Here is a 27,564-nt window from a genome sequence, read left to right on the forward strand (position 1 = left end):
CCTATGGTCACGTGGGGGCGGCGCGGCGGGAACGCGACACGTGGGCGCGGCGGGACCGGGGGGTCCCGGGGTGGGACCGGGAGGGGGCCCGGGGGTTTCCCGGCCCGGGAATCGGGGGGGGGCAGGCCAGAACCGGGCGTGAGCTTGGGCTCCGGGTCAGGAGACGCTCGCGGTAGGCCCGGCTTGGTCCCAGAGCACCAGCACGGGGGTCACGAGCTGCCCTGGCATCACTCGGTTCCCTCCCGGTTTCCCGGGCCGGCCACGAACCGGCACTGCTCCCCACCGCGAAGGGCAGAGCCTCGACACCCCGGGAGCAGCAGCCTCCAAGAGGGGCTCCAAAAGACGGAGGGGAAGCAAGGGATGGGCCATGCCCAGAACCTGAAATCTAAGAACTTGTCCCCAAACTGGACCAAATCGGTCCCCAAATCCCTGGAGGGCCTTTGGCAGCAGCAATTCCTCCTAAAAACAAGCTAGATGTGGAACAAGAGTTTCTCAAAACCATCCAGAGACCACTCATTTATTGAAGGTCAGAGAAGTCAAGTCTAAGAAGAAAGGAAATAGGACTTTCCCAAATATTCAACCCAAACCCCGGCAGGTCCCCTGGCCCTGGGCCGAGGTTCCAGTAGAAGCTGCTTCCAGCTCAGCTGGCAACAGCCCTGTGCCAATGGGATTCCCTGGAAGAGCTGCCCCAGGCACAGTGACTGCAGGACCAGCCTGGCACTTTCTCATTCCACATCCCACTGGCAATGTACCTCCCGAGTTCCCTGGTCCCCCCAGGGTTTCCAGTGGGAATCCCAGAATCTGCAGGAAGGGAGCAAGGGATGGAGATCGGATCCCAAACCAGAACAGGTCCAGGGGCAAGGGAACAGGACCCATAGGAGGGAGAACAGCTCCCATCACCTGGGATTCCCTCAGCCCCCCACATCCCTCCATCCCCCAAAAACTCCTGAACACCAACACCTCGAGTGGAACCTCCCCAAAAGCCCCCCTGGGCTCTGCCATAGCCCCTCGGAATTAAAAGGAACCAAACCACTAAGATATAAGTTAATGCTTAAATTATTTGTAAAACATCTTAAATTTTCTGTGACATATTTTAAATATCCCCCATGTTCCCCAGAGAGGGGTCAAAGCCCAACACTAACTGGGAGCCTATGGGGGAAAGGGAGGAATAGAGAAAGGGTTCCTTATCCTTTCACAGCTTTAACAACTAAATATCAATAATAAAAGTTATATTATAATAAAATAAGTTCTTCGTGAGGCAGTGGAGATCAAAAAGCCCTTAGAAAAGCCCTGCAAGTTTGGGCTCGGGCTCTGGACTCAGTAGTAAAAAGGGGGTTATTTGGGGAGGGGAGGCAGCGGGGGGGGCGGTTCCGAGGGCAGGGGGGGCGGTCGGGGCTTGTCCGTGTTGGTGGCAGCTCTGGAGCCGCTGGAAGCCCGGGGGTTCAGGAGCTCGTACGAGTGGAATTCAAAGGCGGGGGGCTGGGTGGGCTGCATGCCCTGCGCGCTCAGCAGCGAGTGCAGCATGTTCACCGTGTCCTGATAGTCACTGGCCTGGCTGGCGTTGTGCCCGTTGGCCCCCGAAGGCCCCTTGTCCGATTTGTGGGTGCCCCGGGCTTTGCTGGGCTGGGATAAATCCGAGCTGTGCCCGGGGAGATGGGCGGCCCCGGGAAGGTGGGCGTATGGGAACGGCACTCCAGGGCCTTTGGAGACTTTGCCCACCTTGGGCTGGTGCTCGTGGGGCATAGCCGGGGGCTCCTCGGGCAGGGGTCTTTTGCGGGTGGGGGCAAGAGGCCCGTAGCCCTTGTGGGGGGTGGTGGTGGCGGTGGCACCGGGTTGGGTGCTGTGTTTGGAGTCCCCCGGGCGCTTGGCCGCGGTGCTGGGGCCGGCGCCGAGCTGGGCATGCAAGTGTTTGTGCGAGTGGTGGTTGTGGTGGTGGTGGTGGTGGTTGGATGAGTGGCCCTTGTGCTTCTCTTTGTACTCCCGGCTCTTCCCTCCACTCTCATCCGCGGAGCTGTGTCTGTCTCCAGGACCCGGCACCTTAATCCGCATCTTGATCTCCTCCTGCTTGGAGGGGATCGGCCTCTCCCCGCCTCCACCCACCGCCGGGATCCTCATCTTGAGAGCTTTGTCACCCTTGTCGGCGCCGGGCAGGCGCTCGGGGTTCTCCGGCCCCGCGATGGGGATTTTCAGGATGATTGGGGAGGGGTTGCTGTCCTGCTGCCCTTCCCTCTCCCGCTGCTGCTGGACCAGGAGGTTCTGTGCGGCGTAGGCGTACTGGGAGCGCACGTTTGCTTCCATGTTTTCCAGCTGCCGCTTCTGTGCCGCCAGTTCCTCGGCGTGCTTGGCCCGGTACTCCTTGAGGGACACCTTGGCCGATGGGGCGTTCTTGGTACTCTGTTTTGGGTAGGCAGCGCCGTCCTGCTGCGGGTGCTCGGCGGCCGACGAGCTCTCGCTAGTCCTGTGGATGTCCAGCTTGGCCGGGGGATGCCAATGATCCGCCTGGGACGGGTCAGCAGCGCTCGGCTCGCCGGGGGAATCGGCCGCGGCCGGGAGCGCCGGCCCTGCGCCGGCAGTGGAGGACGTGGACATGCTCATGAGCCCAGCGATGTTCATGTCCGAGCTGTTGTTCCTGGAGATCATGTTGAGGATTGTCTGCTCTGACAGGCTCTCGTCCTCGCCGTGGTCGTCAGTCTTGGATTTCCTGGCTGCTTGAGAGGCCTGGAATGAAACAGATCACCGGGTGTTTACTTGGGGTGTTGCTGGAGCTGGTTTAATGCAAGCAGCTCACCAGGACAGTGCAAGGTCTTCTTTACAGACAGATCCAGTTTGCTCCCATCCCTCCTTGTGGGAAAATTCCCAACCCCTGGAAGAAGCAGGGCTGCTAATGCAGCTGGAAAACCAAAGTTCTGTACAAGTTAATTCACAACAGATGAACTTGAGCACCACAAGCACCACACAGTATCCCAATTCCACACACACCTCCCTCCCCTGCTGTCCTGCATTGGGATTCCCAAAGGAATCACAGCCCGTGTCCGAGTTTCTTACCCGCCAATTCCGGATCCGTTTCAGTCGGCTGGGAGTTTTCTCGAGGATTTGCAGGAATTCATGGGTCAGTTCTGCAGAGGAGACACAAACCCAAGCGGGAGAGTCAGAGCAGCCCCAGTCCATCAGGACAACCCCCTCATCTGATGGATGGAGCTACTGGTGGGATGGAGCTGCTCCAGGAGGGGAATTCTGACAACTGGAATCACTGACCCATTCAAACTCATTTCTCTGTGCTGCTACAGAAGCTGCTGCTGCCCTGGAAAACCTCAGCAAGCCCTGAACTCCTGGAGCCCGTGAAGTGGTGTTGGAACATCAGACCCAGGACCAGCGATGCCAAAATAATTTAAGAGCCTTTTGCAGGGGAAAAACCTCGCTCCCAAACTTACCATCTAAGAGCTCCAGAGTTACAGTGCCATCAACGTATTCCCACCAGTGCTTCCCGTCCGTGGAGACTGGGATCTCCCAGTTGGACCACTTACAGGCCAGGTGGATACAGACGCAGGCCACAACGGGCGGGGTGTACTGCAGGCTGAAGGTGGTCAGGTGCAGGCTGACGTCACCGGGAGAGAAAACAAAAAGCCATCAACTCCCACGCCTGAGCTGCAGATCCACGCGGGACATGGGGGGGAACGTGGGGGTGGCCCTCTGGACCTCCCCAGAAAGACCCTCGGGCACAGCCAGCTCCATCCCGCTCCAGCACAGCGGGGCTTCGGGACCGCTTCGCTTGTTCGGGCCTGGTTTGCTACAGGGAATTTGGGCTCTCCTCCATCAGTTTTCGCTCAGTTTTTACACAGGTAATTTGGGAGCTTCTCTGAAGGAGAAAGCCACTGGGGACCTGCCAGCCCCACCTGGGCTCTGAAGAGAAACTCATCCCTGGTTTGCTACAGGAAATTTGGGATCTCCTCCAAAGGAGGAATATCAGTGCTGAGGTCACCTGCCAGCCTCTGCTCTGAGGAGAAGCTCATCCCTGGTTTGCTACAGGAAATTTGGGATCTACCTCCACCGATATCCCTGTTTATCCCTGTTTTGATGTGGGAAATTTGGGATTCCCCTCCAAGCAGGAAAGTCACTGGGGAGCAGCCCCACCTCTGCTCTTGAAGAGAAATTTGTCCGGTTTTTTGCTCATCCCTGTTTTGCTACAGGAAAGCTGGGATTTCCTCCATCTCTGTTCATTCCTGGTTTGCTACAGGATACTTGGGATCTCCTCCACTGGTTTCCTTGTTCATCCCTGTTTTGCTACAGGAAATTTGGGATCTCCAAGGACGGAAGTCAGCGCTGGGGTCACCTGCCAGCCCCACCTCTGCTCTGGGGAGGAACTTCCAAGCACAACTCCTGGATGGCATTCAAGGAGCAAACCTGTCCTTTTCAGCTTTAGGAAGGGTCTGATCTTTCCCAAAGGATTTTTAGGAATACATTCTATGCTGGAGCAACTCAGGAAAACCTGAGCCAGGTGACCTATCACGTATTTTCATTAATAAATTGATTTTCCACGTGGTAGCTCAGCCATCAGTGCTGGGGGGTGTGGGCAGCACCAGGACCGGGAGAACTGAGGGACTACGAGGATCCTGCAGGAACATCAGAGCTTTAGGAAACACGGAAGCAAGTCTTGAGTGTGGGATTTGCCCACTCCTGAATGGGCCCTTTGGGAATTATGCCACCGAGCCCTCAGGTGGCACCATCTCCCCACCACCCTATTCAACATTTTTCCATCGGTGAGAAGTGGAGAGGCAGAAGTTTGGCATCTACAGCCAAAAATCCTGAAGTTTCATGGATACTGGGTTTATCCAGGGGAAGTCAAACCCAGGGAATTCAGAGCCTTGGCAGAGCGAACTCAAGGATAACAAAGAGCCTCAACTCTGCCCCAGAACAAAACCAAAGGGAACACAAGGATAAATGCAGTTCATCCCAGAACTGGCTCTCTCAGACAAAACTGAGGCTCTTCTTCATACTTTCTGCCTGGATTTCCCTCAATTACAGCCTTAACTCCTAATCCCGTGGCTTTGAAATTCTTGCTGCAGGGATAAAACAGGTTTCAGGGCTGTGTTTACCCAAACATCACCAACACCACATTCCCGAGGCCGGAAATCCACAGGGTGCCCTTTGGAGCCCGAAACACCTTCAACAAACAGTGCAGGTGAGCAGGCAACACCTCCCAGGTGGAAAAGGGAAACCACATGCCCACAGACATTCCCAGCCAGGGCTTGGAGGCATCTCTGGCCCTGCAGCTTCACCTGTGCTGGCACCCAAACCACTTTTCCCTCCCTAATTTCCCAAAACCTCAATGTTTTCCATGTCCACGATTTTTTTTGTCTGTTCCAAACATTAACTCCGTGATTTGTCTGAAGCTGAAAATCCAGGAAATTGTATTTAAAAATAATCCCAACAAAAGTGCTGGTATCAGGCTGGCAGTGAAAATTTAGGGACAAAACAAATCAGAGGAAGAATCTGGAGATGATTTTTCTTTCCAGGGAAAACTTAGGGGCAAAACAACCCATACAAAAAACTTGGGGTTGATTTTTCTTCATTTATGCCCTAAATCAGCCTTTTTTGGGGTACAAACCATATTCAGGGACAATTTCAACAGCACCTTGTTGAGTGAAAACACTCCAACACCCAGGAGTAAGCAAGGAAAAATGTACGTATCCATTTCCCCTCCATCTTTTTGGTTAGTTTTGGAGTTTTTGTTTTTTTTTTTTTTTTTAACTTTCACAACTAAATTCCTATCAAATAAGCAGTAAAGCTCCTGAGGATTCCATCTGCCTTATTTTCCAGCTCATTTTACCCAGCAGCTGGCAGGAAAAAGAGCTGGAACCCTTTCTTAAGGCTCTTCCTGTGGGATCCCCAGCTGCTCCATGGCTGAACGATGCCTCTGGGGTCACAGGCAGCAGATAAATTATCAATCAATTATAAAATTATAAAATAATAACCTGTTTGTAGCCATGAAATAGGAAGTTTGTGCCAAGTCCTTGCTGGCTGCAAGAAAAAAAAAAAAAAAAGGAAAAATCAGGGTGTTATCTGCATATTTTCATATTATCAATATTTTCATATTATCATACTTTCATGCAAGAACCACAGGCCACCCACGGATTGAGCAGCTGCAGGCCACAGCCACGAGGATTTTGGGAACTACTGCTCACTGAGAGTTTTGTGTGGTTCAGCAGAGCCAGAATCATCTAAAACTGCCTCTGTTTTGAGAATCAGAGGGATGGAACAGCTCTCCTGGGAGGAAAACCTAGGAGATTTGGGATTGTTCAGCCTGGAGAAGGCTCTGGGGTGACCCTGTTGTGGCCTTTCAGGTTCCAAGAGAGCTCAAATGGGACTCCAGATAGGACCTGGAGTGGCAGGATAAGCAGGAATGGTTTTTCCCCCAGGAAAAAGGAGAGATTTAGATAGGACAGTGGGAAGAAATTCCTCCCTGTGAGGGTGGGGAGGTGCTGATTGCCCAGGGAAGCTGTGCCTGCCCCATCCCTAGCAGCATCCAAGGCCAGGTTGGAACAACCTGGGCAAGTGGAAGTTGTCCTTGCCCTCCCAACCCAAACCATTCCAGGACTCTGGGAAGCTCTGGAGCAGTTCCAGCTGGACACTCCCCTGTATTTCCCCAGCCCTTTCCTCCCAATTCCCTCTCACCTCGGACAAGCTGGGTGCACTTCACCACGTGGGTGTGGGGATGGTCAATAGTGATCTCAAACCCTGGAAGGACACAGAGAAAGGACCATCAGAACCAGCAGCACAGCCCTGGATCCACGTTTCCTGCACCCCTTCCCTCCTACAGCCCTGCTTGGAGCCGGGCAGGAATAGAGGAGCCCATTTTCCTGCATCCAGAAGCCTCAAGTTCTCCAGCTACAAACCCAGAAGGTCTCTGGTGCTCCCAGACCTCCCAACTTCTGAAAGGGCTCACTGGAAACAAAACAACTATTAAGGATTTTAAAAATAGCAGGACAAAGCCCCTTGAAGCAGCTGGGAGGAAGGCGAAGACAATGGCATCTGCTCCAAGGAATTTCTCTCACCCAAAAAGCTGAGAGGAAGCAGATTGTTTTCCCTTTGAACGGGCCTAAAGCACTGAGGGCATCTGAGTTTAATCCTCGCTCCTGTTTCCTCCTCAGTTTGGGAATTATGTTTGAAAGGGAAGAAAGAATTCCAGTTGGTCCATGTGTGCAGCAGATCTGCAGAATGTTCTGGGAGAACTGGGATGTTCAAAAAGGCCACTGGAGAACTGAGAGGTTGCAGAAGTGGGCTTGGTTTAGCCACAGGCTTGTGGCCCACGACACCTCTGCTCCTACTGAAGGAGGAACATGGGGTGTTTGCTCTGAATCCAGTCAGGAATAACAAATCCTGCTCTTTTGGAGGGAAAATCTACCTACAAACTGCCTCTGAAACAGAAGATTTGTTAGTGAAAACAACTTTTAACAGTACATTTGATAAAGAAACAAGGCACCAGCTCCACCAGCCACAGCCCTATGTGGAGACTACTTCCAAAAACACCCAGAAACTGCTCCTGGTTTGTTGAGTTCTGGGGATTTTCCCCCCTTTTAAATATTTGACCAAAATATTCACTTTCAACCTATTTTTTAAGACATCTCAGTACAAACTGCTTCCTGCAACCGAACTGGAGCATTATGGCCTGGAATTGGATGGTCTTTAAGGTCCCTTCAAACCTAAACCATTCCATGATTCTATGACTGAGCTGGAAAACACAACCCAGGACAGGGGCTGATGTCCAGGCAGCACAAATCCTGGATTTTTTAAGGAAGAAAAAAAAAAAAACCAAAAAAGAAAAAGAGACAAACCACACTTAAATCTCTCAGCATTGAGCCTGGCACAAGTTACACCTGAAAAACTGATGTTAAAACAGGAGTCAGGCTGAAAAACAGGGTTTGTTGTGTGGACTCTGTGGAAGGGGTGAGGCTCTCCAGCCTGTGGAATTCTCCTGGCTCTGGGATTCGTGTGGCAGTCCGGCCGCTTCGAGGAACTTACCCAGGGTCTGTAGGATTATGCTCTCTAGAATGACCAGGTCTTGGGCTTGTTGCAGGTAAGCCTGGGGTTGAGAGGACAGGCAGGTTACTCACGGAGAGGCACTCGGATCAAGCCTGCACATTCCTAACACCCTTCTCTCCGGGGCAAAAACGGGAATCTCCCTGCACAGGGGGACTGGCACAGATTCCCTGGAAGTATTCAAGGCCAGGCTGGATGGAGCTCGGAGCAACCTGGGCTAGTGGAAAACGTCCCTGCCCTTGGGATGGGATGGGATTTAAGGTCCTTCCAACCCAAATCATCTGGGGATTCTAAGAAAGAGGGAGCAGAGTGTTGGGTGGGTGCTGGTCCCCCACTCTCCTGGGGTGGCACATGAGCAGTGCAGGAATCAGCTGCTTTTCCTGTTTTTTTTTTTTGTTGTTTTTTTTTTTTTGTTTTGTTTTTTTGTTTGTTTTTTTTTTTTCCTGCAAGTTTCCCTGGAAAAAGCTGCCCCTTCCAGCAGGACTGGCTGCTTAGCTCCAGGTAAAAGGGGCTGTCTGGACAGATGAGGGATCAGCAACGTTTTTAACCCACTGAGAAAGGCGTGGGGACAAACTTCTCCCACAGTGGAGCTCCTCTGCTCCACACCTGCGTCCACACCCTCCTCGGCAGCATTCCAGGGACAGTGGCACACAGCACACCTGGATCAGGTGTGCAGCAGAAGAGAAAAGGGTTTGCACAGAGCAGGGAAGCCCAAATCTCTCCGTAGCAGGAGTGGTTGGATTGAGAAGCTGCCCCTGAGCACCTCGGGAGGGTCGAGGAGCCGCCGGAGCCGCGCGATTCCGGATGCCATTCCCACTCCTGGGGCCTCCAGCGCTCACAGCACATCCCAAGGCTCCATCCCCACACTTACCTCACTCTTGGTGTCAAGCAGAGGCTCCTGGGGGTGCAGACAGGCATGTGCCACCTTGATGACGTGCTCCAGCTTCCGGGGCTGCTCCTCCACCTTGGCTGCCAGGAAAAGCGCTGCTGGCACCACCGACTGTGGAGGAAAACGCTCTGTTTGCTTAAAAAGTCACTATTCACGATTAAAGCAAATAAATCAGGGGGACTCTCAATATTCCTTCAGAGAACGAAGACTGTTCAAGTCCAGCCACCACCAGGAGAGAGAAGAGGGTCCCTCTCCCTTCCCAAACCCCTTCCCAAGGTGGGCCCCCCACCCAGGCAGCGACAGGAGTGGATTTGGAGTTCCCAGCACCGCCCACCCTCCCCAGATCCCAGCACTTACGTTCCTGTGGAACTGGGTGAAGGACTGCACCATGTAGAAGCGGTGCATGTACACGATGGCCGTGTTGATGGTGAGCTGGGAGCTGGGAAGGGGTTAAGGAACAGCGCAGCCGACGCAGAGACCCCTGGGCAGGCGCGGGGGAGCTGCTGGAACAGATCCCACAGGCCAACAGCACCAGGAGGGGACGGGCTCTCCTCATTCCCAGGGCAGGTCTTCCCTGCATCCCGGCACAGCTTCGCCCCACTCCCAAAGCGAGCTCTCCTCGATCCCAAAACGGGCTCAGCACTCCCCATTCCCAACCCGAGCCTTCCCGACACCCCAGGAGAGCTCTCCCTGCTCCCAAAATGGGGTCTCCTCCATCCCAAACAGGCTCGGCTCTCGCTGCTCCCAAAACCCTTTCTGGGATCTCCCTGGTCCCAAAATAGGCTCGGCTTTCGCGGGCACTCGTGGGCCGAGCCTTACCGCGCCTTCGCAACGCCTCAGTACAGCTTTTCCCACTCCTGAAACGGGATTTCCTCAATCCCGAAACGGGCTCGGCTCTCCCCACTCCTAGGCCGGGCCTTCCCGACTCCCCAGCACAGCTTTCCCTGCTCCTGAAACGGGATTTCCGCGATCTCGAAACGGGCTCGGCTCTCCCTGCTCCCGGTCTGGCCGTGTCTTCCCTTCCCCGCATCCCGGCACTGCCTTCTCCACTCCCGAAATCTCCTCGATCCCAAAACGGGCTCGGCGCAGCCGGGCCGGGCCTTCCGCTCCCTTCCACGCACCCCGGCACAGCTCTCCCCGCTCCCGCGCCGGTCAGGCCTTCCCAAGCCTTTCCAACACGCCGGCACAGCTTTCCCTGCGCCCGAAATGGGATTTCCAGAACCAAAAACAGGCTCGGCTTTCCCCCGCTCCGAGAGCCGGGTCGGGCCTTCCCGACACCCCAGCACTGATCTCCCCGTTCCGGGGCCGGGCTCTCCTCGATCCCCAACACACTCGGCTCTCCCCGCACTCGCTCCCGGCACTCCCCATCCCGGCTCCCGGCTCTCCCCGCACCCGCTCGCGGCTCTCCCCCCTCCCCGCTCTCCGCGCCCCGCCCCACTCCCACCCGCGGCCTAGCGCGGCCTAGCGCGGCCGGATACACGTTGAGGCGCTGCCCCATGTCCTGCAGCAAGTTGGCCGCCTGCTGCCGGTACGAGAGCTCCTTGTCGGGGTCGAGGCCGGCGCGGCGGGACGGACTCCGCTCCAGCTGCTCGCGGCTGAAGTACCAGCGGCGCCCGGGCCCGGCGCCGCCGCCGCCCGCCGAGGCCTCCATGGCGGCTCTGCGCCCGCGCGGGGGACGCGGCGTGCGCACGCAGCGCGGCGGCGCGATGACGTCAGGCGTCGGGTGGGCGGGCGCGGGGAGAGCCGTTGGAGGCGCGAGCGTTCCAAAGCAGGGCGGGACCGCTGGGGAGGCGGGGACGGCGGAGGCCACGCCCAGTCCGGGACAGGCCACGCCCACTCCTGGTCAGGCCACGCCCAGTCCCAGTCAGGCCACGCCCACTCCCGGACAGGCCACGCTCACTCCCGGTCAGGCCACGCCCAGTCCGGGACAGACCACGCCCACTCCCTGGCAGGCCACGCCTACTCCCGGACAGGCCACGCCTACTCCCGGACAGGCCACGCCCACTCCCGGCCTGGTACCGCCCGCGCTCTCCCTCACACCCGGTGCGAGGGGGAGGGGGAGGCTCTGATTTCGGCGGGGCCCCCCCCCCACCGGCTTCTCAGCTCCCCCGTACCGGGACTTCTACGCACTGAGACGCGGGGACCCCCGGGACATTGGGGTGTCTACCCCATCCCGGGACTCCCTCCTCACCGGGACCGCGCTGTGTGTCCCCCACTCCCCGGGATCCCGGTGTATCTCTCCCCATCGGACTCCGGTATGTTTCCCTCGCCCGGGACCCCACGGCACCGGGATGCCCGCAGCTTTCCTAGATCCGGTTTTACCGAGCTCCCGCAGGCCCCCGCACCTCAAGACGCTGCCTGTACCCCCCCCCACCGACTTCTCACCCCCCTTCCCTTACCGGGACCCCTCCTCAGCAGGATCCCGGTGCTTTTCCCCCCCTCCTCCCACCGGGATACCGGGATCCAGGGCCCCCTTTCAACCGGGATCCCCCCGTGTGCCCTCCCGGCCGCCCTCCACCCCACAGGCCAGGCCACAGCTCGTATCCAAAGTGTTTTATATATAATTTATCTGTACACACGAAGGACAAAGTACCTCAGGTCTGCGCTGGGGTGAGGGGGCCAGTGCCCCCCCCCCTTCCCCCCGGGCTGAGCCCCCCCACCCCAAAACTGCTTCAAAAAAAAAAATAAAAGAAAAGAAAAAAAAAAAAATCACTTCATTAGGGTTTTTTTGCATTTAAAAGGGGGGGGGTCTGCCCCCCCCCCCTCCCCGCCACAGTCCCCCCGGAGGGAGCTGGGACCCCCGGGGGGTGAGGGGGCTGCGGAGATGCTGGGCCTGCGCCTCCCCACCCCCCGCAGGCGGCACTTCAATTTGGCACATGGAGGGGGCTGGGGAGCCCCCCGCCCCCAAAACCCCCTGCAGTCCCTTTCCTGGGGGGCCCCATCTCCCCTCTTTGGCACATGGGGGGTTTCAGCAAAGGGATGGGGGTTACCATGACACCCCCCCACCCCAAAAAACACCCCGGTGCAGGGCTGGGAAACACCCCCTAAAACACCCCCGGAGGGGGGGGCACAGGGTCACCTCCCCACGCCCCCCAACCACCTCCCTTGTGTCCGTTTCTCCCTTTTCTTTTTTTTTTTTTTAATACGTGGATTTGGGGATTTTTCCTTTTTTTCTTTGCCTGAGCTCGGCACAGGCTGGGGGAGCCCCCGGCATGCGGGGACACCATGGGGACCCCCCTAACTGCCCCCAGGGCCCGCATTGAGGAAGTAGGTGGTCATCTCCCCCTTGCCCTTGACCTTGACCAGCCCTCGGCACTCCAACACGTAGCCCTTGGCCGCCAGCACCTGGTACAGGTCCGTTGTCACCTGGAGGGGGGACACGGGGGTCAGGGGGGTCCGTGGGGGTCTCTGGGTGAGTATCCCGTGCCCCTCCCACCCCCGGCTGACCTGGATGCGGTCGGGGACCCCAGTGCTGTCCATGCGGCTCGAGACGTTGACGGTGTTGCCCCAAATGTCATACTGGGGCTTGCGAGCCCCGATGACCCCTGCGACCACCGGGCCCATGTTCAGGCCTGGGGGGACACGGTTGAGAGTCAGGGATGACCCCCACGCTCGGGGAAATGGGAGGAGGGCAAGGGCAGGGGAGAGAAAGAGGGTAGGGAAAGGGGGGAAAAAGGGGTGGGGGGGAAAAGAAGGGGTGAGAGGGGGAAAGGGGGTGTGAGATTGGAAAAGGAGGGAGTGATGGGGAAAAGAGGGGTGTGAAGGGGAAAAAGGTGGGGTGAGAGGGGAAAGGGGAGGTGAGAGGGGGGAAAAGGTGGTGTGAGAAGGGGAAAAGGGGCAGGAGGGGAGAAAAGGGAGGGCAAGATGGGGAAAAGGAGGGGTGAGAGAGGAAAAGGGGGTGTGAGATTGGAAAAGGAGGGAGTGACAGGGAAAAGAGGGGTGTGAAGGAGGGAAAAGGTGGGGTGAGAGGGGAAAGGGGAGGTGAGAGGGGAAAAAGAAGGAGTGAGGGGGCAAAAGGTGGTGTGAGAAGGGGGAAAAGGGGCAGGAGGGGAGAAAAGGGAGGGTGAGAGAGGAAAAGGGGGTATGGAAGGGAAAAGGAAGAGGTGATTGGGAAAGAGTGGAAAAAGGGGTGCAAGAGCCGCCAGGCACAAAGCCATGAACGACAGCCAGGGGCGTGCACGGGATGGCTGGAGGTGCAGAGGGGCGTGCAAGGGGCGTGCAAGGGGCGTGCAAGGGGCGTGCAAGGGCTCACCGATCTTCATCTGGAAGTTGTTGAAGGAGTGCTCGTTGATGTACTTCATCTGCTCCATGAGGTGCATGGCGTAGTCGGCCAGCGCTGCGATGTGGCTCCGGCCCTCGCGGTCGTAGGTGGCCGCGTTGAGCCCCGACGCCGCCATGTAGGTGCTGCCGATGGTCTTGATCTTCTCCAGCTGCCGGTACTTCTGCTCGCTGATGATCTGGGGGAACGGGGTGGGGTCACCCCCACAGCGCCTGGACGGGGCGATGGGTACCCCAAATCCTGCACCCGCATCCCGCGGCTCCGTGAATGCTGCTCCGGGGCTTTTCCAGCACCTCCTGCACCCTGCACTATGGCGCCATAAATGCTCCTCCATGGCATCTCCACCTCATCCATGGGGTTCCACAACCTCTCCAACACCCTGTGCACACCATCTCCTGCACCCTGTCCCCAAACACGGTGCTCTGCAGGCTCTCCGTACCTCGTGCACCCCATCTTCTCGCACCTCCTTCATGGTGCTCCACAGCCTCTCCAGCAGCCCATGAATCCCATCCCCTGCACCCCATCCTCATCCATGGTGCTCCACAGCTTCTCCAGCACCCCATATCTGCATCCCCTATACCCCATCCTCATCCAGGGCGCTCCACAGACTCTCCAGCACCCTGTGCACACCATCTCCTGTACTCTGTCCCCAAACACGGTGTTCCACAGCCTCTCCAACACCCCATGAATCCCATCTGCTGCACCCCAACCTCATCCGTGGTGTTCCACGGACTCTTCAACACCCCATGAATCACATCTGCTGCACCCCAACCTCATCCATGGTGTTCCACGGACTCTTCAGCACCCCATGAATCACATCTGCTGCACCCCAACCTCATCCATGGTGTTCCACAGCTTCTCCAGCACCCTGTGCGCACCATCTCCTGTCCCTGTCCCCAAACACGGTGTTCCACAGCCTCTCCAACACCCCATCTTCCTGCACCCCATCCTTGTGCACCCTATCCATGCTGCTCCACACTCTCCAGCACCCCACGAGCCCCATCCGCTGCACCCCATGAACCCCATCCACGCTGCTCCACAGCCTCTCCAGCATGCCCTGCACCCGTTCCTGTGGCTCCATGAAAGCTTCTCCATGGCTTCTCCAAGGATGGAGTACATCCTGTACCTCATCCATGCTGCTCCACAGCCTCTCCAGCACCCCGTGACTGCATTCCCTGGACCACAACCTCATCTGTGGTGTTCCACAGACTCTCCAGCATCCCATGAATCCCATCTGCAGCACCCCAACCTCATCCGTGGTGCTCCACAGCGTCTCCAGCACCCTGTGCACACCATCTCCTGCACCCTGTCCCCAAACATGGTGTTCCACAGCCTCTCCAACACCCCATGAATCCCATCTGCTGCACCCCAACCTCATCCATGGTGTTCCACAGACTCTCCAGCACCCTGTGCACACCATCTCCTGCACCCCAACCTCATCCACGGTGTTCCACAGCCTCTCCAACACCCCATCTTCCTGCACCCCATCCTTGTGCACCCTATCCACACTGCTCCACAGACTCTCCAGCTCCCCATGAATCCCATCTTCTGCACCCCAACCTCGTCCATGGTGCTCCACAGCTTCTCCAGCACCCTGTGCACACCATCTCCTGCACCCTGTCCCCAAACACGGTGTTCCACAGCCTCTCCAACACCCCATGAATCACATCTGCTGCACCCCAACCTCATCCATGGTGTTCCACAGCTTCTCCAGCACCCTGTGCGCACCATCTCCTGTCCCTGTCCCCAAACACGGTGTTCCACAGCCTCTCCAACACCCCATCTTCCTGCACCCCATCCTTGTGCATCCTATCCATGCTGCTTCACACTCTCCAGCACCCCACGAACCCCATCCGCTGCACCCCATGAACCCCATCCACGCTGCTCCACAGCCTCTCCAGCATGCCCTGCACCCGTTCCTGTGGCTCCATGAAAGCTTCTCCATGGCTTCTCCAAGGATGGAGTACATCCTGTACCTTATCCATGCTGCTCCACAGCCTTTCCAGCACCCCGTGACTGCATTCCCTGCACCCCAACCTCATCCATGGTGCTCCACAGCTTCTCCAGCACCCTGTGCACACCATCTCCTGCACCCTGTCCCCAAACACGGTATTCCACAGCCTCTCCAACACCCCATGAATCCCATCTGCTGCACCCCAACCTCATCCATGGTGTTCCACAGCCTGTCCAACACCCCATGAATCCCATCTGCTGCACCCCAACCTCATCCATGGTGTTCCACGGACTCTTCAGCATCCCATGAATCCCATCCCCTGCACCCCAACCTCATCCGTGGTGCTCCACAGCTTCTCCAGCACCCTGTGCACACCATCTCCTGCACCCTGTCCCCAAACACGGTGTTCCACAGCCTCTCCAACACCCCATCTTCCTGCACCCCATCCCTGTGCACCCTATCCACGCTGCTCCGCAGACTCTCCAGCACCCCACGAGCCCCATCCGCTGCACCCCAACCCCGCACACTTCACCTCCACACACCCCCTCCCCTCGCCCTTCCTCCGCCCCAGCACCTCATCGAAGTCGGCGATGATCTCGTTGAGCAGCCGCAGACACTCCACGCCCTCGTTGTTGGCCTCCAGCTCCACGTAGAACTCGGAGAAGTTGCTGATGGAGGCGAACATGACGGCCACGCACTCGCAGGACTGGTAGTAGAGCTCGTCGTTGCGCCGCTCCCGTGCCAGGAAGTGTGCGGCCACGTCCTTGGGCAGGATGTTGTGCAGCAGCCGCCGGTTGTAGGCCTGGAGCTCCTCCATCTCCTCCTTCTCGCCCGTTGCCTGCGGGCACAGACCCGTGTGGGAGCTGCCACAGGACCCCGTGGCCACCCTGGCATCAGGGTGTGGGGAGGGGGTTGGTCCTAGCCCCCTGGTCACCCCAATCCTGGGGTGCAGAGAAAGGGTCACTCCCAGCCCTGTGGCCACCCCTGGGTGAGGGTGTGGGGAATAAGGTGGTCCTGGCCCTGGACTGGTCCCTGTCCCATGACTGCCCCGGTTCTGGGGTGCAGGGAAGGGTCAGTTCTGGTCCCAGAGTGCAAGGAAGGGGTTGGTTCCAGCCCAAAAGTCATCCTAATCCCAGGGAGCAGGGAAAGAGTCACTTCCAGACCCATGGTCACCCCATTCCCAGGGAGCAGGGTCAGTCCCAATCCCACAACCACCCCGGTTCTGGGGTGCTGAGAGGAGTCAGTCCTGTCCCAGAGTACGGGAAGGGGTCGATCCTGACTGTGTGGTCACCCCAGTCCTGGGGTACAGGGAGGGGGTCAGTCCCAGTCCCAGGATGCAGAGAAAGGGTCATTCCAAGCCCCCCCACACCTTGGTCGTACCTGGAGCTTCCAGAGGAAGTCGAGGCGGGCGGTGGACTCCACCTGCTGCGCGTGCAGGTACAGGGCGAGCGCGAACACGGCCAGGACCACGGGGGTCACGTAGCGCAGGGCCACCTTCCCCTCCGCCAGGCTGCAGGACCCCCGGGATCCCTGAGACAGGCTAAGGGACCAGCCCCCACCCATCCAGGGATCCCAAACTGCACCCAGACCCCAAAGATCCACTCACCCACCCAGAGGAACCCCAAATGTGTACCCAACCCCAAAGATTCACCCACTCACCCAAGAGGCCCAAAACCTGCACCCAGATCCCAGAGATCCACCCAGACCCCCAAGATGCACTCACCCACTTCAGGGACCTCAAACCTGCACCCAGACCCCAACATTCACCTGCCCATCCCAGGGACCCTAAATCTGCACCTAGACCCCAAAGATCCACTCACTCACCCAAAGGAGCCCCAAATTTGCACCCAGATCCCAAAGCTGAACCCACACCAGAGACCCCGAAGCTGTACCCACCCCCCAGCGCTGCAGCACAGACCCCTAAGGGACCCTCCTGCTTCTGCCCACCCTCACCCCCCTACACCCAGGTCCCCACCGGCTCCAGTTTGCTGCTCACCACTCTCCCTGCGTCACGTTGAAGGAGGGCCTGTGGGGACAGGAGCCAGGGGTCAGTGGGGTGGGGACACAGCTGCGAGGTGGGTGGGGACCCCTGGGGGACCGGGGGCACTCACAGGGCATTGGCCAGGACCAGCAGGTCGGCGTTGTCAAAGAGGGCTGCGTGAGGCCCCTCCACCAGCAGCAGGAACGTGGCCTCGATGCCCACCATGAGCAGCAGCTTCCCGATGCTACTGATGTGCAGGAAGACGGAGCAGGCGAGCAGGCTCAGCACCACGCTGTAGCTGAAGTACTGGGGGGGGGCATGGTGGGGTGCACCGGCACCCCAGGAACACCGGATGGTACCCAGAACTCTGGGTGGTACCCCTGGGATCTTTGCAGCACCCAGGGAACCCCAGATGGCACCCCAGGAACCAGGATTGGCATTCCAGGAGCCCCTGTAGCACCCAGGGAACCCCAGATGGCACCCCAGGAACCAGGACTGGCATTCCAGGAGCCCCTGTAGCACCCAGGGAACCCCAGATGGCACCCCAAGAAGCAGGACTGGCATTCCAGGAGCCCCTGTAGCACCCAGGGAACCCCAGATGGCACCCCAGGAACCAGGACTGGCGTTCCAGGAACCCCTGTAGCACCCAGGGAACCCCAGATGGCACCCCAGGAACCAGGACTGGCATTCCAGGAGCCACTGTAGCACCCAGGGAACCCCAGATGGCACCCCAAGAACCAGGACTGGCATTCCAGGAGCCCCTGTAGCACCCAGGGAACCCCAGATGGCACCCCAAGAACCAGGACTGGCGTTCCAGGAACCCCTGTAGTTCCCTGGGAACCCTGGATAGCACCCCTGTAATGCTGGATGGCACCTCTGGAATGCTGGATGGCACCCCGGGACCCCCTGTAGCACCCTGGGGATACTGGCATGCACTCCTGGGAATCCCTGATGGCACCCTGGGAACCTCTGCAGCACACTGGGAACCCCAGATGGCACCCCAGGAACCCCAGGCCTCATCCCAGGAACCCAGGATGGAATCCTGGGGAACCCTGGACAGCACGTGTGGGAACTCTGCAGCACCCCAGTAACCTCTGCAGCACCCTGGGAACCTCAGAGGGCATCCCTGGGAGCTCTTTGGTACCCTGGGAACACCAACCAGCATCACAGCAACTGCTGAAGCACCCCGAGAACCCCAGATGGTACCCCAGGAACCCCAAATGGCACCCCAAAGAACCCTCTGCCACCTTAGGAATACCAGCTGAGACCCCAGGAACTCCTGCAGCACCCCAGGGACCCCAGACAGCATTCCAGGAACCCCTGCAGCCCCTTGGGAACAGTGGATGGCACCCTTGGGAACCCTGCAGCACCTCAGGAGTCCCAGCACCTCCCCACGCCCACAGGGACCTTGCACCCCTGGGGACACCGTGCCAGCACCCAGCAACCTCAAGGGCTCAGTGCCAGCACCCGCGGAGGACCTTGGACTCGAGTGACCTGTGCCAGCACCCCGTGTCTGTGGGGACCCCGTGCTGGCACCCCGCACCCATGGGGACCCCATGCCAGCACCCTGGGGGACACTGCACCCATGGGGACCCCATGCCAGCACCCTGGGGGACACTGCACCCATGGAGACCCCATGCCAGCACTCTGGGGGACACTGCACCCATGGAGACCCCATGCCAGCACTCTGGGGGACACTGCACCCTCTGGGACCCTGTGCCAGCATGTTTGGGGACACTGTGCCAGCACTCTGGGGGACACTGCCCCCATGGGGACCCCATGCCAACACCCTTGGGGACACAATGCCCACAGAGATCCATGCCAGCATTCCTGGGGACACTACACCCATGGGGACCCTCTGCCAGCACCCAGCAACCTCAAGGACCCTCTGCCAGTGCCCAGGGAGGACTTGGCCCCAGAAGGGACCCCTGTAGGAACCCGACTCCATGCCCTGTGCCAGAGGTTGCCCGCGGCCACTCACCTCGGGGAAGTCACAGGCCAGCCCGTCCCCGTGGCAGGAGCCCGCGGGGGTCCCCAGGGAGAAGTTGAGGGCACGGAGCTGGCAGGGCCCCACGGCCCCGGGGGTGATGTTGAGCTCGTGGGCGGCGCAGTCCCGCAGGGCCACGCGGCTGCAGGAGAACTGGGGAGCCAGAGGGGTGAGCCGGTGCCCCACAGCTCCCCACAGCCCCCCACAGCCCCCCACAGCCCCCCATGACCCTACCATGTTGACGAAGGCGGCGATGAAGACGAGGAGGATGGTGAAGACGGCGATGCCGGTGCTGCGGGCGCGGGACTGGACGATGCCCCGGGAGAGCTGCTGCAGGGCGGCGGGGAAGAGCTGGGGGGGAACCGAGGATCCTGTAAGGCATGGCCAAGGCCCCCCAAAAACCCTCCCAGCCCTCAGGTACTCACAGTGACACAGGAGTAGATGGCGCAGATGAAGAGGATGGCGGCGAGGAGGATGAAGATGCTGACGTAGACCCCGAGCATCAGCGGGGAGCTGGGCAGAGGTGGGAGGTGAGTTGGGGACGGGGTTGGGGGATCAGAGCTGATGTTTGGGGGGGCTGTGGCACTTACTGGGGGAACACCAGGATCTGGAGGCAGCAGATGAAGCAGAAGACGAGGAGGGTGCAGGCCACGTAGCCACCAAAACGGTCGTCGACCTTCTTGGAGTACTGCGGAGACAGGGGGAGGTGGGGTGGATGGAGGGAGGGGACGGGGGGACCCCAGGGGAAGAGGGGAGGGGGGGCTGAGGGGACCCCAGTGAATGGGGTGGAGGGGGAATGGGGGAATCTGGGGGATGGGATGGGGGGAAATGGGAGGACCCCAAGGGAGCCAGATGGGGGGGGACTGGGGACATCCCAGAGGATGGGATGTGGGGGGACAGGGGCAACCCCAAAGGGGAATGGGGGAACCCCAGGGGATGCAAGGGATGGGATGGAGGGAGATGAGGGGACCCCAGAGGGTGGGGAAAAGGGGGACAGGAGCACCCTGGGGCATGGGATGGAGGGGGATGGGAGGGACTCCAGGGGATGCAGGGAGTGGGATGGAGGGGACTGCAGGGGATGGGATGGGACATGGGGGACCCCAGGGGATGGAATGGTGGGGGACAAGTGGACCCCAGGAGATGGGAGGGGACGGGAGGACCCCAGGGGATGGCAAGGAATGGAGGGGGCAGGGGATGAGGTTGAGAAGGTGGAGGGACCATGAAACCAGCACAGAGAGGACCCCAAGGGACAGAGGAGAGATGAGAGGGACGAAGGTGCTGACGGGACCGGGGCAGAGGGGACTTCAGGAGACAGATGGGACAGTGGGTCCAGAACAAAGGGGACAGAGGGGCCCCCACCTTCTTCTCCAGCTCGGGGGTCTGGAAGGTGAGCAGGAACTTCTTGACGTGGTCCTTGCGGAGCTGGTCGATGCTACGGGCATCGATGGCCCGGCTCAGGAACTCGTCCACCTCGTCTTCAGGGTTGAGGGCCTCCTGGGCACCACGGCTGGGGAATGGGGGGGTCAGGACCCTCCCAGGCTCCCAGCTCTGCCTCAGGGAGGGGCTGGTCACGACCCCCCAGCAGCCCAGCGTGGGGACACTCACTTGTCCTTGCTGGAGTCATCAATGCCCTGGGAGACACAAGGGAGATGGAGGTGTCAGCGACACTGGCACAGACAGGGGGGACCATCATGGATCACAAGGACATGGGACATCCCCCAGGGTCACCCGGGATGGGGGGCAGAATTCCAGGGGTAAATGGGAGGGGGGGGGTCCCCAAGGGTTCTTGGCAAGGCCAAGAGGGTTCCCAGGGGTCTGCAAAGGGAGGAGGGAGCGGTCTAAGGGGGGATGTCAACACCAGCAAGGACGGGAGACCCCTGAGGGTCCCCAGGACTGGTGAGAACAAGGAGGATCTCCAAGGTCACCAGGGACCACCCAGGAACTTCCCGAGGCCCACGGGCAGCAGGAGGAAGCCACGAGGGCTGCGGGCAGGGCTGGGGAAGCCACCGACAGCCACGGAAGGGCAGCAAGTGGCTGATAGCACCGCGGTGGGGGTCCCCCATGCCCGATGCCCTCCCCGGCACCGCTCACCATCTGCCGGAAGGCCTTGGAGTCCTTGGTGCGGGAGAAGGAGCGCTCGGGCACCCAGCGCGGCACCAGCCCCTCGGTGGAGTTGGCGCGAGTGCGCTGCAGCTTGGCCAGGATGGCTTTCTCCTCCTTCTGCAGGGTGACACGGCCATGAGGGGGTGACCCCAGCTTTCCCACGCCCCAGCCCCCCCCCAGCCGCCCCCCAACTCACGCGCTTCTGGCTGCAGCCGACGATCAAGAAGGTCTCGATGTTGTGCTCCTTGAGGTAGGCGTTGCGCTCGCCCCCGTGGCCCGGCTCCACCTCGTAGTCCCCGTTCAGGTACTGCAGCGTTGCCCAGGTGATGTGGATGCGCCTGGGGACGGGGGGGGATGAAGGTGCTGAGCCTTCCCTGCCCGGCGCCCCCCACCCCACACCCCAACCCGGCCCCCCCATCCCGGCTCACCCGGCTTTGCCGCCCGCTTCCATGTGGTTGGCGAGGGTGACATCGTTGGACCAGACGTCGAACTGCCACTTGCGCAGCCCCAGGACGCCGCAGTGAACCCGCCCGCTGTGGATGCCCACGCGCATGTTCACGTTCACCCCCGTCACCTCGCGCACCAGCCTGCGGACAGCACCAGCACCGCGTCACCCCTGGGCGCTCCGTGGCACCCACAGGCGCCTCGAGGTGTCCCCAAGCAACCCTCGGCCTTGCAGGGTTCCCAGGCACCACAGCACCCCATTGGCACCAGGGCATCTCCAGATAGTTCACAGCACCCCCAGGCACCCCATGGCACCCCATGGCCTTTCAGGATTCCCAGACACCACAGCACCCCAAGACACCCCAAAGCACTGCTGGACTCACAGGCACCCCATGGCACCACGGCACCCCCAGGCACCCCATGGCACCCTTAGGCACTGTGACCCAAACTGGTGAGTTCTGGGGATGTGCCAGGAATGGGACCCCTCCCCCAAGCTGCGGTGGCACTTGGGACTTGCCAAAACTGGGCAAATCACAGCCCCCCCAAGTTGCAGCGGCACCAGGGACACACCAGTGCCAGACGCAGCCCCTCAGGGTTGTGGTAGCACCAGGGACATACCAGCACCACGGTGAGGTGCAGCCCCCCAAATTGTGGTGGCACCAAAGATGTGCCAGCCTAGCAGATGGGCACAGCAGGGTCAGGTGCAGCCCCCCAAGCTGTGGTGGCACTGGGGACGGGCACAGCCCCGGTCTCTGCCCCACTCACGAGATGGCCTCGATCATGTCGACGCCCATCTCCACGCAGCAGTGCGCGTGGTCCCCGCGCGCCTCCGGCAGCCCCGACACGCAGTAGTAGCAGTCCCCCAGGATCTTGATGCGCAGGCAATGGTTCTCCTGGGGGGCACGAGCAGGTTAGGAGGGCTCCAGGACCCCCCGAACCCCCCTGGCCCCTCCACTCACCGCAGCCAGCTTGTCAAAGCGGGCGAAGAGCTCGTTGAGCGTCATCACCAGCTCCTGGGCCGTGCACTGCGAGGCCAGGCTGGTGAAGCCCTCGATGTCCGCGAAGAGGATGCTGCCGGGAGGAAGAGCACGGGCTGGGCACGGCCCACGCACTGCCCCAGACACCCTCCCCAGTGATACCTCCCCCAAACCTCGCCTGCACCCCTGTCCCCGCAGTACCTGACGTTGTCGTGCTTCTGGATGTAGATCTTGTGGAACATCATGTCCTCCTTCTTGGTGTTGATGTCCTCCTTCATCTCCATGGCCACGTGCTGCGGCAGCACCGAGAGCAGCAGCCGCTCCTGCACCCACAGCAGTCCCGTCAGCAGGGCCGGGGTGCTGAGGGACCCCCCCAGCCCAGCACGGGGACCCCCGGGACCCCCCGTCCCACCTGCTGCCGGTTCTCCCGCTGGAGGTGCAGGCGTGCCTGGATGTAGCCACGGGTCTCCTGGAAGGCCTGGCGCTGCGACACCTCGGCCGGGTAGTGGGTGCAGACCCCCACCACGTTGGTGCAGAGGAAGATCAGGGCATTGGCGCTGAGCTGGGGGGGAGGTGGGCTCGGCGTGACCACCTGGGGATCCCCAGCCACCTCTGCCACCCTCCTCTGCGCCACAGAACCTTGGCTTTGGTAGGGTGGGTGCTGCTCAGGGGAGGAGAGGGGGCTGCAAGGAGGGGGATGTGGGTGTGGGAACATGGGGGCTCTGGGACGCAGGGCAGGGAGGATGCAGGGACATGGAGACACAGGGGACAGGGTCGGGGGGATGTGGGGCACCAAAGGACATGGGAAAACAGGGCAAGGGGGCTGCAGGAACATGGGGGACTTGGGGCTGCGGGAAACCAGGGAACAGGGGATGCAGGGACCTGGGGACACAGGGTAGGGGGGCAAGGGGGGCATGGGGACACAGGGTAGGAGGGCAAAGGGGGCATGGGGACACAGGGTAGGGGGGGCAAAGGGGACATGGGGACTGGGGACACAGGGGACATGCATGCAGTGAATGTGGAGGACCTGTAGATCCAGGGCAGGGGGAACATGGGGATGTAGAAAACCAGAGCAGGGGGAATATGAGGATACAGGGGCCTAAGGCTGGGGGTACATGGGGACCTGGAGCATGGGGGTCATGGGGACGCCCTCGGGAAGCAGAGGAAGTGGGAAAGCGGAGATGACTGCAGTGGGAGCTGCGGTTTGCCCCATCCCCATCTCCCGGGACTGGGGCCAGGGCTATTTATAGCGCTCCAACACAGTGGGACACTGGGAGCAGAGGCCTCACACTCCCCCCAACCCCGGCCCCATCGCGTCCCCCTGGAGCCCCATCGCTCCTACCCTGAGGAGGTGAACCCTACCCGGGGGGGGCGGCCCCTCCCATGACCCCGCTGGCCTCGGATGTCATTGTGTTCCTCGCCCTGGGCCCCGCGGGGACAGCACGTGGCCCGGGTCCTGGCCAGGCAGGGCGAGGGTGACGGGTGACGAGTGGCCCCGTGCGAGGAGGGAGAGCTGCTGGGGCTGGGAACACGCGGCCCTAGGGTTGGGGGAACCCTCTGCACCCCCTGTGCAAGCAGCACCCCCCTGGGAGAGCCCACCACATCAGAGGGGCAGGACAGGGGACACTGGCAGCGTCCCAGCCCCCCTGGGTGACAGCCCCTGCCCTGGTGCCCTGGACTTGCGTCCCTCCTCGGGGCTTTCTGCCAGCCCTACAACGGGGGCTTTGTGGGTGCCCCTTCCCCCCAGTGCAGCCCACAATGGTGGGTCTGTGCCGGGGTGAGGGGCCCATCCCGTCCCTCGGGGGCTGCGGCACTGCAGAGACCCCCGGCCCCATCACGGGACTTTCCCTGGGGCTCCCCTACCCCGGGGCAGCCAAGGGGCCCCTCCTGCCTCCAGAATTTTCCACCAGCAGAAACATCAAGTGCAAAAAAAAAAAAATCCCAATTTTTTGGGAGAGCGGGATTCAGGGACGGGAGGTCCCCACCTGCAGGTGGGCGGGACGCCGAGGCGCAGCCCCTCCCGGGTGTGTCCCTCCAGCCCTACCTGCTTCCAGAGGAAGGGGTCGGCAGCGTTGCGGTGCCAGGCGATGGCGAGGTGCAGGGCGGAGAGCAGCACCCCGGCCAGCACGGCCGCCCGCATCCGCACGGGCAGCAGCGTGTAGGTGATGTAGATGAAAAAGACGCTCCACCAAACGCCCTCGGCCGCGCTCCGGGGAGCCACGGCCACCGTCCCCAGCGCCTGCACCCCGGCCAGCAGCCCCAGCACCACGTAGCTCACCACCCACATGTAGTCCTGGGGGAAGGCGCTGCGACTGCACAGCACCATGAGGAGCAGGAACAGGGCCGTGGCACCGGCCAGCGCGGCGGCCGCCGGCACGTGCGGGGCGCCGGGCAGGCAGAGGAAGAGCAGCATCACCCCGCAAACCAGCACCAGCACTCCCATCAGCACCGTCAGGCTGCTCTGGTTCATCTGGAAGAAGTAGCGCTGGTAGAGCCGCTCCAGTTTGGCCGACTGGAAGCGTTTGGAGCGGAAAACCTGGAGCAGCCGCCGCCAGCACTCGCCGGCCGATGGCCGCCCCCCATGTCCTCCGGCTCCCTTCGGCCCCTTGGCTTCGCCGTCCTCCAAGCCCGCATCCACCGATTTGAGTCCCAGGTCGCCCGCGGGCCCCTTCTTGCCGTAATGATCCTCCTGCCAAGTGCAGCGCAGCCCCCGGGGGGGTCCTGCACCCCGCTCCATCTCAGGGTCCTGCAGGCAGCTCATGTAGCGGGGGCCACAGAGGCCGGCTCGGGGCCGGGGGCCCTTCTTGCCGTTGCGCTCCCCCCATGCCGTCTTCCGCTCGTCCACCTTGGGCACCAGGATGCCGCTGAACCACGACATGCTGTGGGCATCAAGGAGGGGTCAGCGCTTGGTCCCCCACTCTGACACCCCAAGAGGGGCCCTGGTGTCCACGGGGGTGCAAGGCCATGCAAGGGGTGGAGGGTCCTGGTGTCCCCACCACCACCCTGGAGGATGCAGACCCCAAGTCCCAGCTCTCCCACTACCCCCATGGCCCCTGTGGGAATGGCCAGTGCTGGGTTCCCGGTGCTGCGTGCCCGGTGCCAGAATCCCGGTGCACGGTGCTGGGTTCCCGGTGTCGGGTTCCCGTTGTCCCGGTGCCCAGTGTCCTGGTGCCCAGTGCGTGGCCCTGCCGAGGCCGCCCCGAGCCCGCCCTTCCCGGTGCAGCGACCTGCGACAAAGCTGGGACCGACCCGGGCGTCCCGGCCCTGTTTGTCTTGAACGGCGGCCAACGGGCTGTACCGGGCACGGCCGCCCCGGGGCACCGGGAACCAGCCGGGACGTGGCAGCCGGTCCCTGCCCCGGGCGAGCGGCGGTGGAGAACGGCCACCGGGAAGGGCCGGCCCCGGTGGCGGCGGCGGCCGCCTCCCTCCCTCCCTCCCCGCTCGGGGCACGGGAGCCCCGCCGAGCTCGGCCCGTTCACCGGGACCCACCAGCGCCCTCCGGCCGCCGCACCGGACGATCCCACCGCACCGGCAGCTCCCGCCGCACCGGACCCCCCCGAGCACCGCGCAGCCCTCCGGGGCCGCACCGCTCCGCCGCCCGGGGGCCCAGCCCGGTGTCGCCCCCCCCGCCCTGATCCCAGTCCCAGTCCCGATCCCGGTCCCGATCCCCGACGCCGCCGCCGCCCCGATCCACCACTCCCGCCCCTCCCGCCGCTCCCGGTGCGCCCGGGCGGCCCCGCTCACCTCCGCCTCCGGCGCTGCCGCCCGCGGGGCCCCGCGCCCCGCCACGGCCCCGCCGCCGCCCGCTCCTACACGGCGGCCGCGCCGAGTCCCCGCCGCCCCATCCCGCGCCCAGGCCGGGCCCCCGGTGGCGGTGGCGGCCCCGGTCCCGGTCGCGGCCGCGCAGCCCCGGCCCGCCCCGGCCGGTGCCCGCCCCCCCTCCCCCCCCCCCCCGCCCGGATCCGCTCCCGGGCGCTCCCGGCCGGCGGCCTTAAAGGCGCAGCGGCGGCGGCGGGAACGGCCCGGTACGGCCCGGAGCGGTGGGGGCGGACTCGCACCCCCGGGGCTGCGCACACGCGCACGGACACGAACACACGCACCGACATGGCGGGGACACGCGCGGCTGGGCCCCCCTGTGTCCGCACCTCCCAGGCCCCCCCGTGTCCGCACAGCCCCCCCCGAGTGTGTCACTTGCACACCCACCGCAGTGCCCCCAGTGCCTTCCCCCTGCACGCCCGGCCCGCGCATCCCGGTACCCTCCTTGCACACGCACACATTGCACACCCCGGCACACGCGTGTTGCATGCACATGTGTGTTCACACGCACACGAACCCCCCTCGCACACGCCCGTACACGCACAAACCTCCCCTTGCACACGCACACACGTGAGAACACACCGCCTTGCACACACGTTTTCCTCGCCGCACACATACACATGGCACATACACACCCTCCTTGCACGTTTACACCCCCTCACGCACACACACACCCTTGCACACTCATGCAGCCCCGTTGCACACTCGCACATACACCCCTACATATTCGTCTGCAAACGCACGACCCCCCTGCACACACGCCCGTACACCGCTCAGGTACAGCGGGCGTGCACACACGTGCAGGTGCACACACACACCGCTTGCACACACAGCCCTTGCACACACACCCCCTTTGCACACACACAGACACTCACAGGAGCACACACCCCCCTTATCCACACCGCACACACTTCATACACACCCCCTTGCACACACACACACTCTCACCCCTTGCACACGCGCCTTTACACGCACACAGCCCTTACACACGCTGCCCCCTCCTTCGCACATACAGTCCTTGCACACACCCCGTTATACACCCCTTACACACTCACAGCCCCCTTGCACGCACGCACACACACACGCATCCCTTGCAC

General features: G+C 61.5%; 2 protein-coding genes across 3 annotated transcripts; both read right to left on the reverse strand.

Moving 5' to 3' along the window:
• Window positions 1-488: 488 nt before the first annotated feature.
• CCNT1 (cyclin T1) lies at window positions 489-10,597 on the reverse strand. Of its 2 annotated transcripts, XM_068997777.1 has the most exons (9): window positions 10,405-10,597; window positions 9,284-9,365; window positions 8,909-9,037; window positions 8,020-8,080; window positions 6,673-6,735; window positions 5,973-6,018; window positions 3,432-3,595; window positions 3,046-3,116; window positions 489-2,718 (listed from the first exon to the last, which is right to left on the reverse strand). In XM_068997777.1, exons 1-9 carry the CDS (start codon window positions 10,575-10,577, stop codon window positions 1,336-1,338), a joined length of 2,172 nt encoding a protein of 723 aa, XP_068853878.1. In that variant the 5' UTR covers window positions 10,578-10,597; the 3' UTR covers window positions 489-1,335. The 2 variants fall into 2 exon arrangements, with proteins under 2 accessions (XP_068853878.1, XP_068853879.1); XM_068997778.1 differs by lacking the exons at window positions 489-2,718; window positions 3,046-3,116; window positions 3,432-3,595 and adding an exon at window positions 3,610-5,390.
• A 949-nt stretch (window positions 10,598-11,546) lies between these two features.
• On the reverse strand, window positions 11,547-26,458 carry ADCY6 (adenylate cyclase 6). The gene is made up of 22 exons (XM_068997770.1): window positions 26,396-26,458; window positions 24,696-25,530; window positions 23,064-23,213; window positions 22,853-22,974; window positions 22,634-22,745; window positions 22,440-22,567; window positions 21,659-21,817; window positions 21,427-21,568; window positions 21,219-21,347; window positions 20,733-20,758; window positions 20,487-20,634; window positions 19,718-19,815; window positions 19,553-19,640; window positions 19,362-19,478; window positions 19,122-19,280; window positions 17,271-17,446; window positions 17,156-17,185; window positions 16,540-16,669; window positions 15,734-15,997; window positions 13,179-13,383; window positions 12,374-12,498; window positions 11,547-12,292 (listed from the first exon to the last, which is right to left on the reverse strand). The coding sequence occupies exons 2-22, from the start codon at window positions 25,527-25,529 to the stop codon at window positions 12,164-12,166; spliced, it is 3,471 nt and encodes a 1,156-aa protein (XP_068853871.1). The 5' UTR covers window position 25,530; window positions 26,396-26,458; the 3' UTR covers window positions 11,547-12,163.
• Window positions 26,459-27,564: the final 1,106 nt, after the last annotated feature.

This window comes from Aphelocoma coerulescens, chromosome 29 (genome assembly GCF_041296385.1).
Source record: "Aphelocoma coerulescens isolate FSJ_1873_10779 chromosome 29, UR_Acoe_1.0, whole genome shotgun sequence".
NCBI classification, from domain to species: Eukaryota; Metazoa; Chordata; class Aves; order Passeriformes; family Corvidae; genus Aphelocoma; species Aphelocoma coerulescens.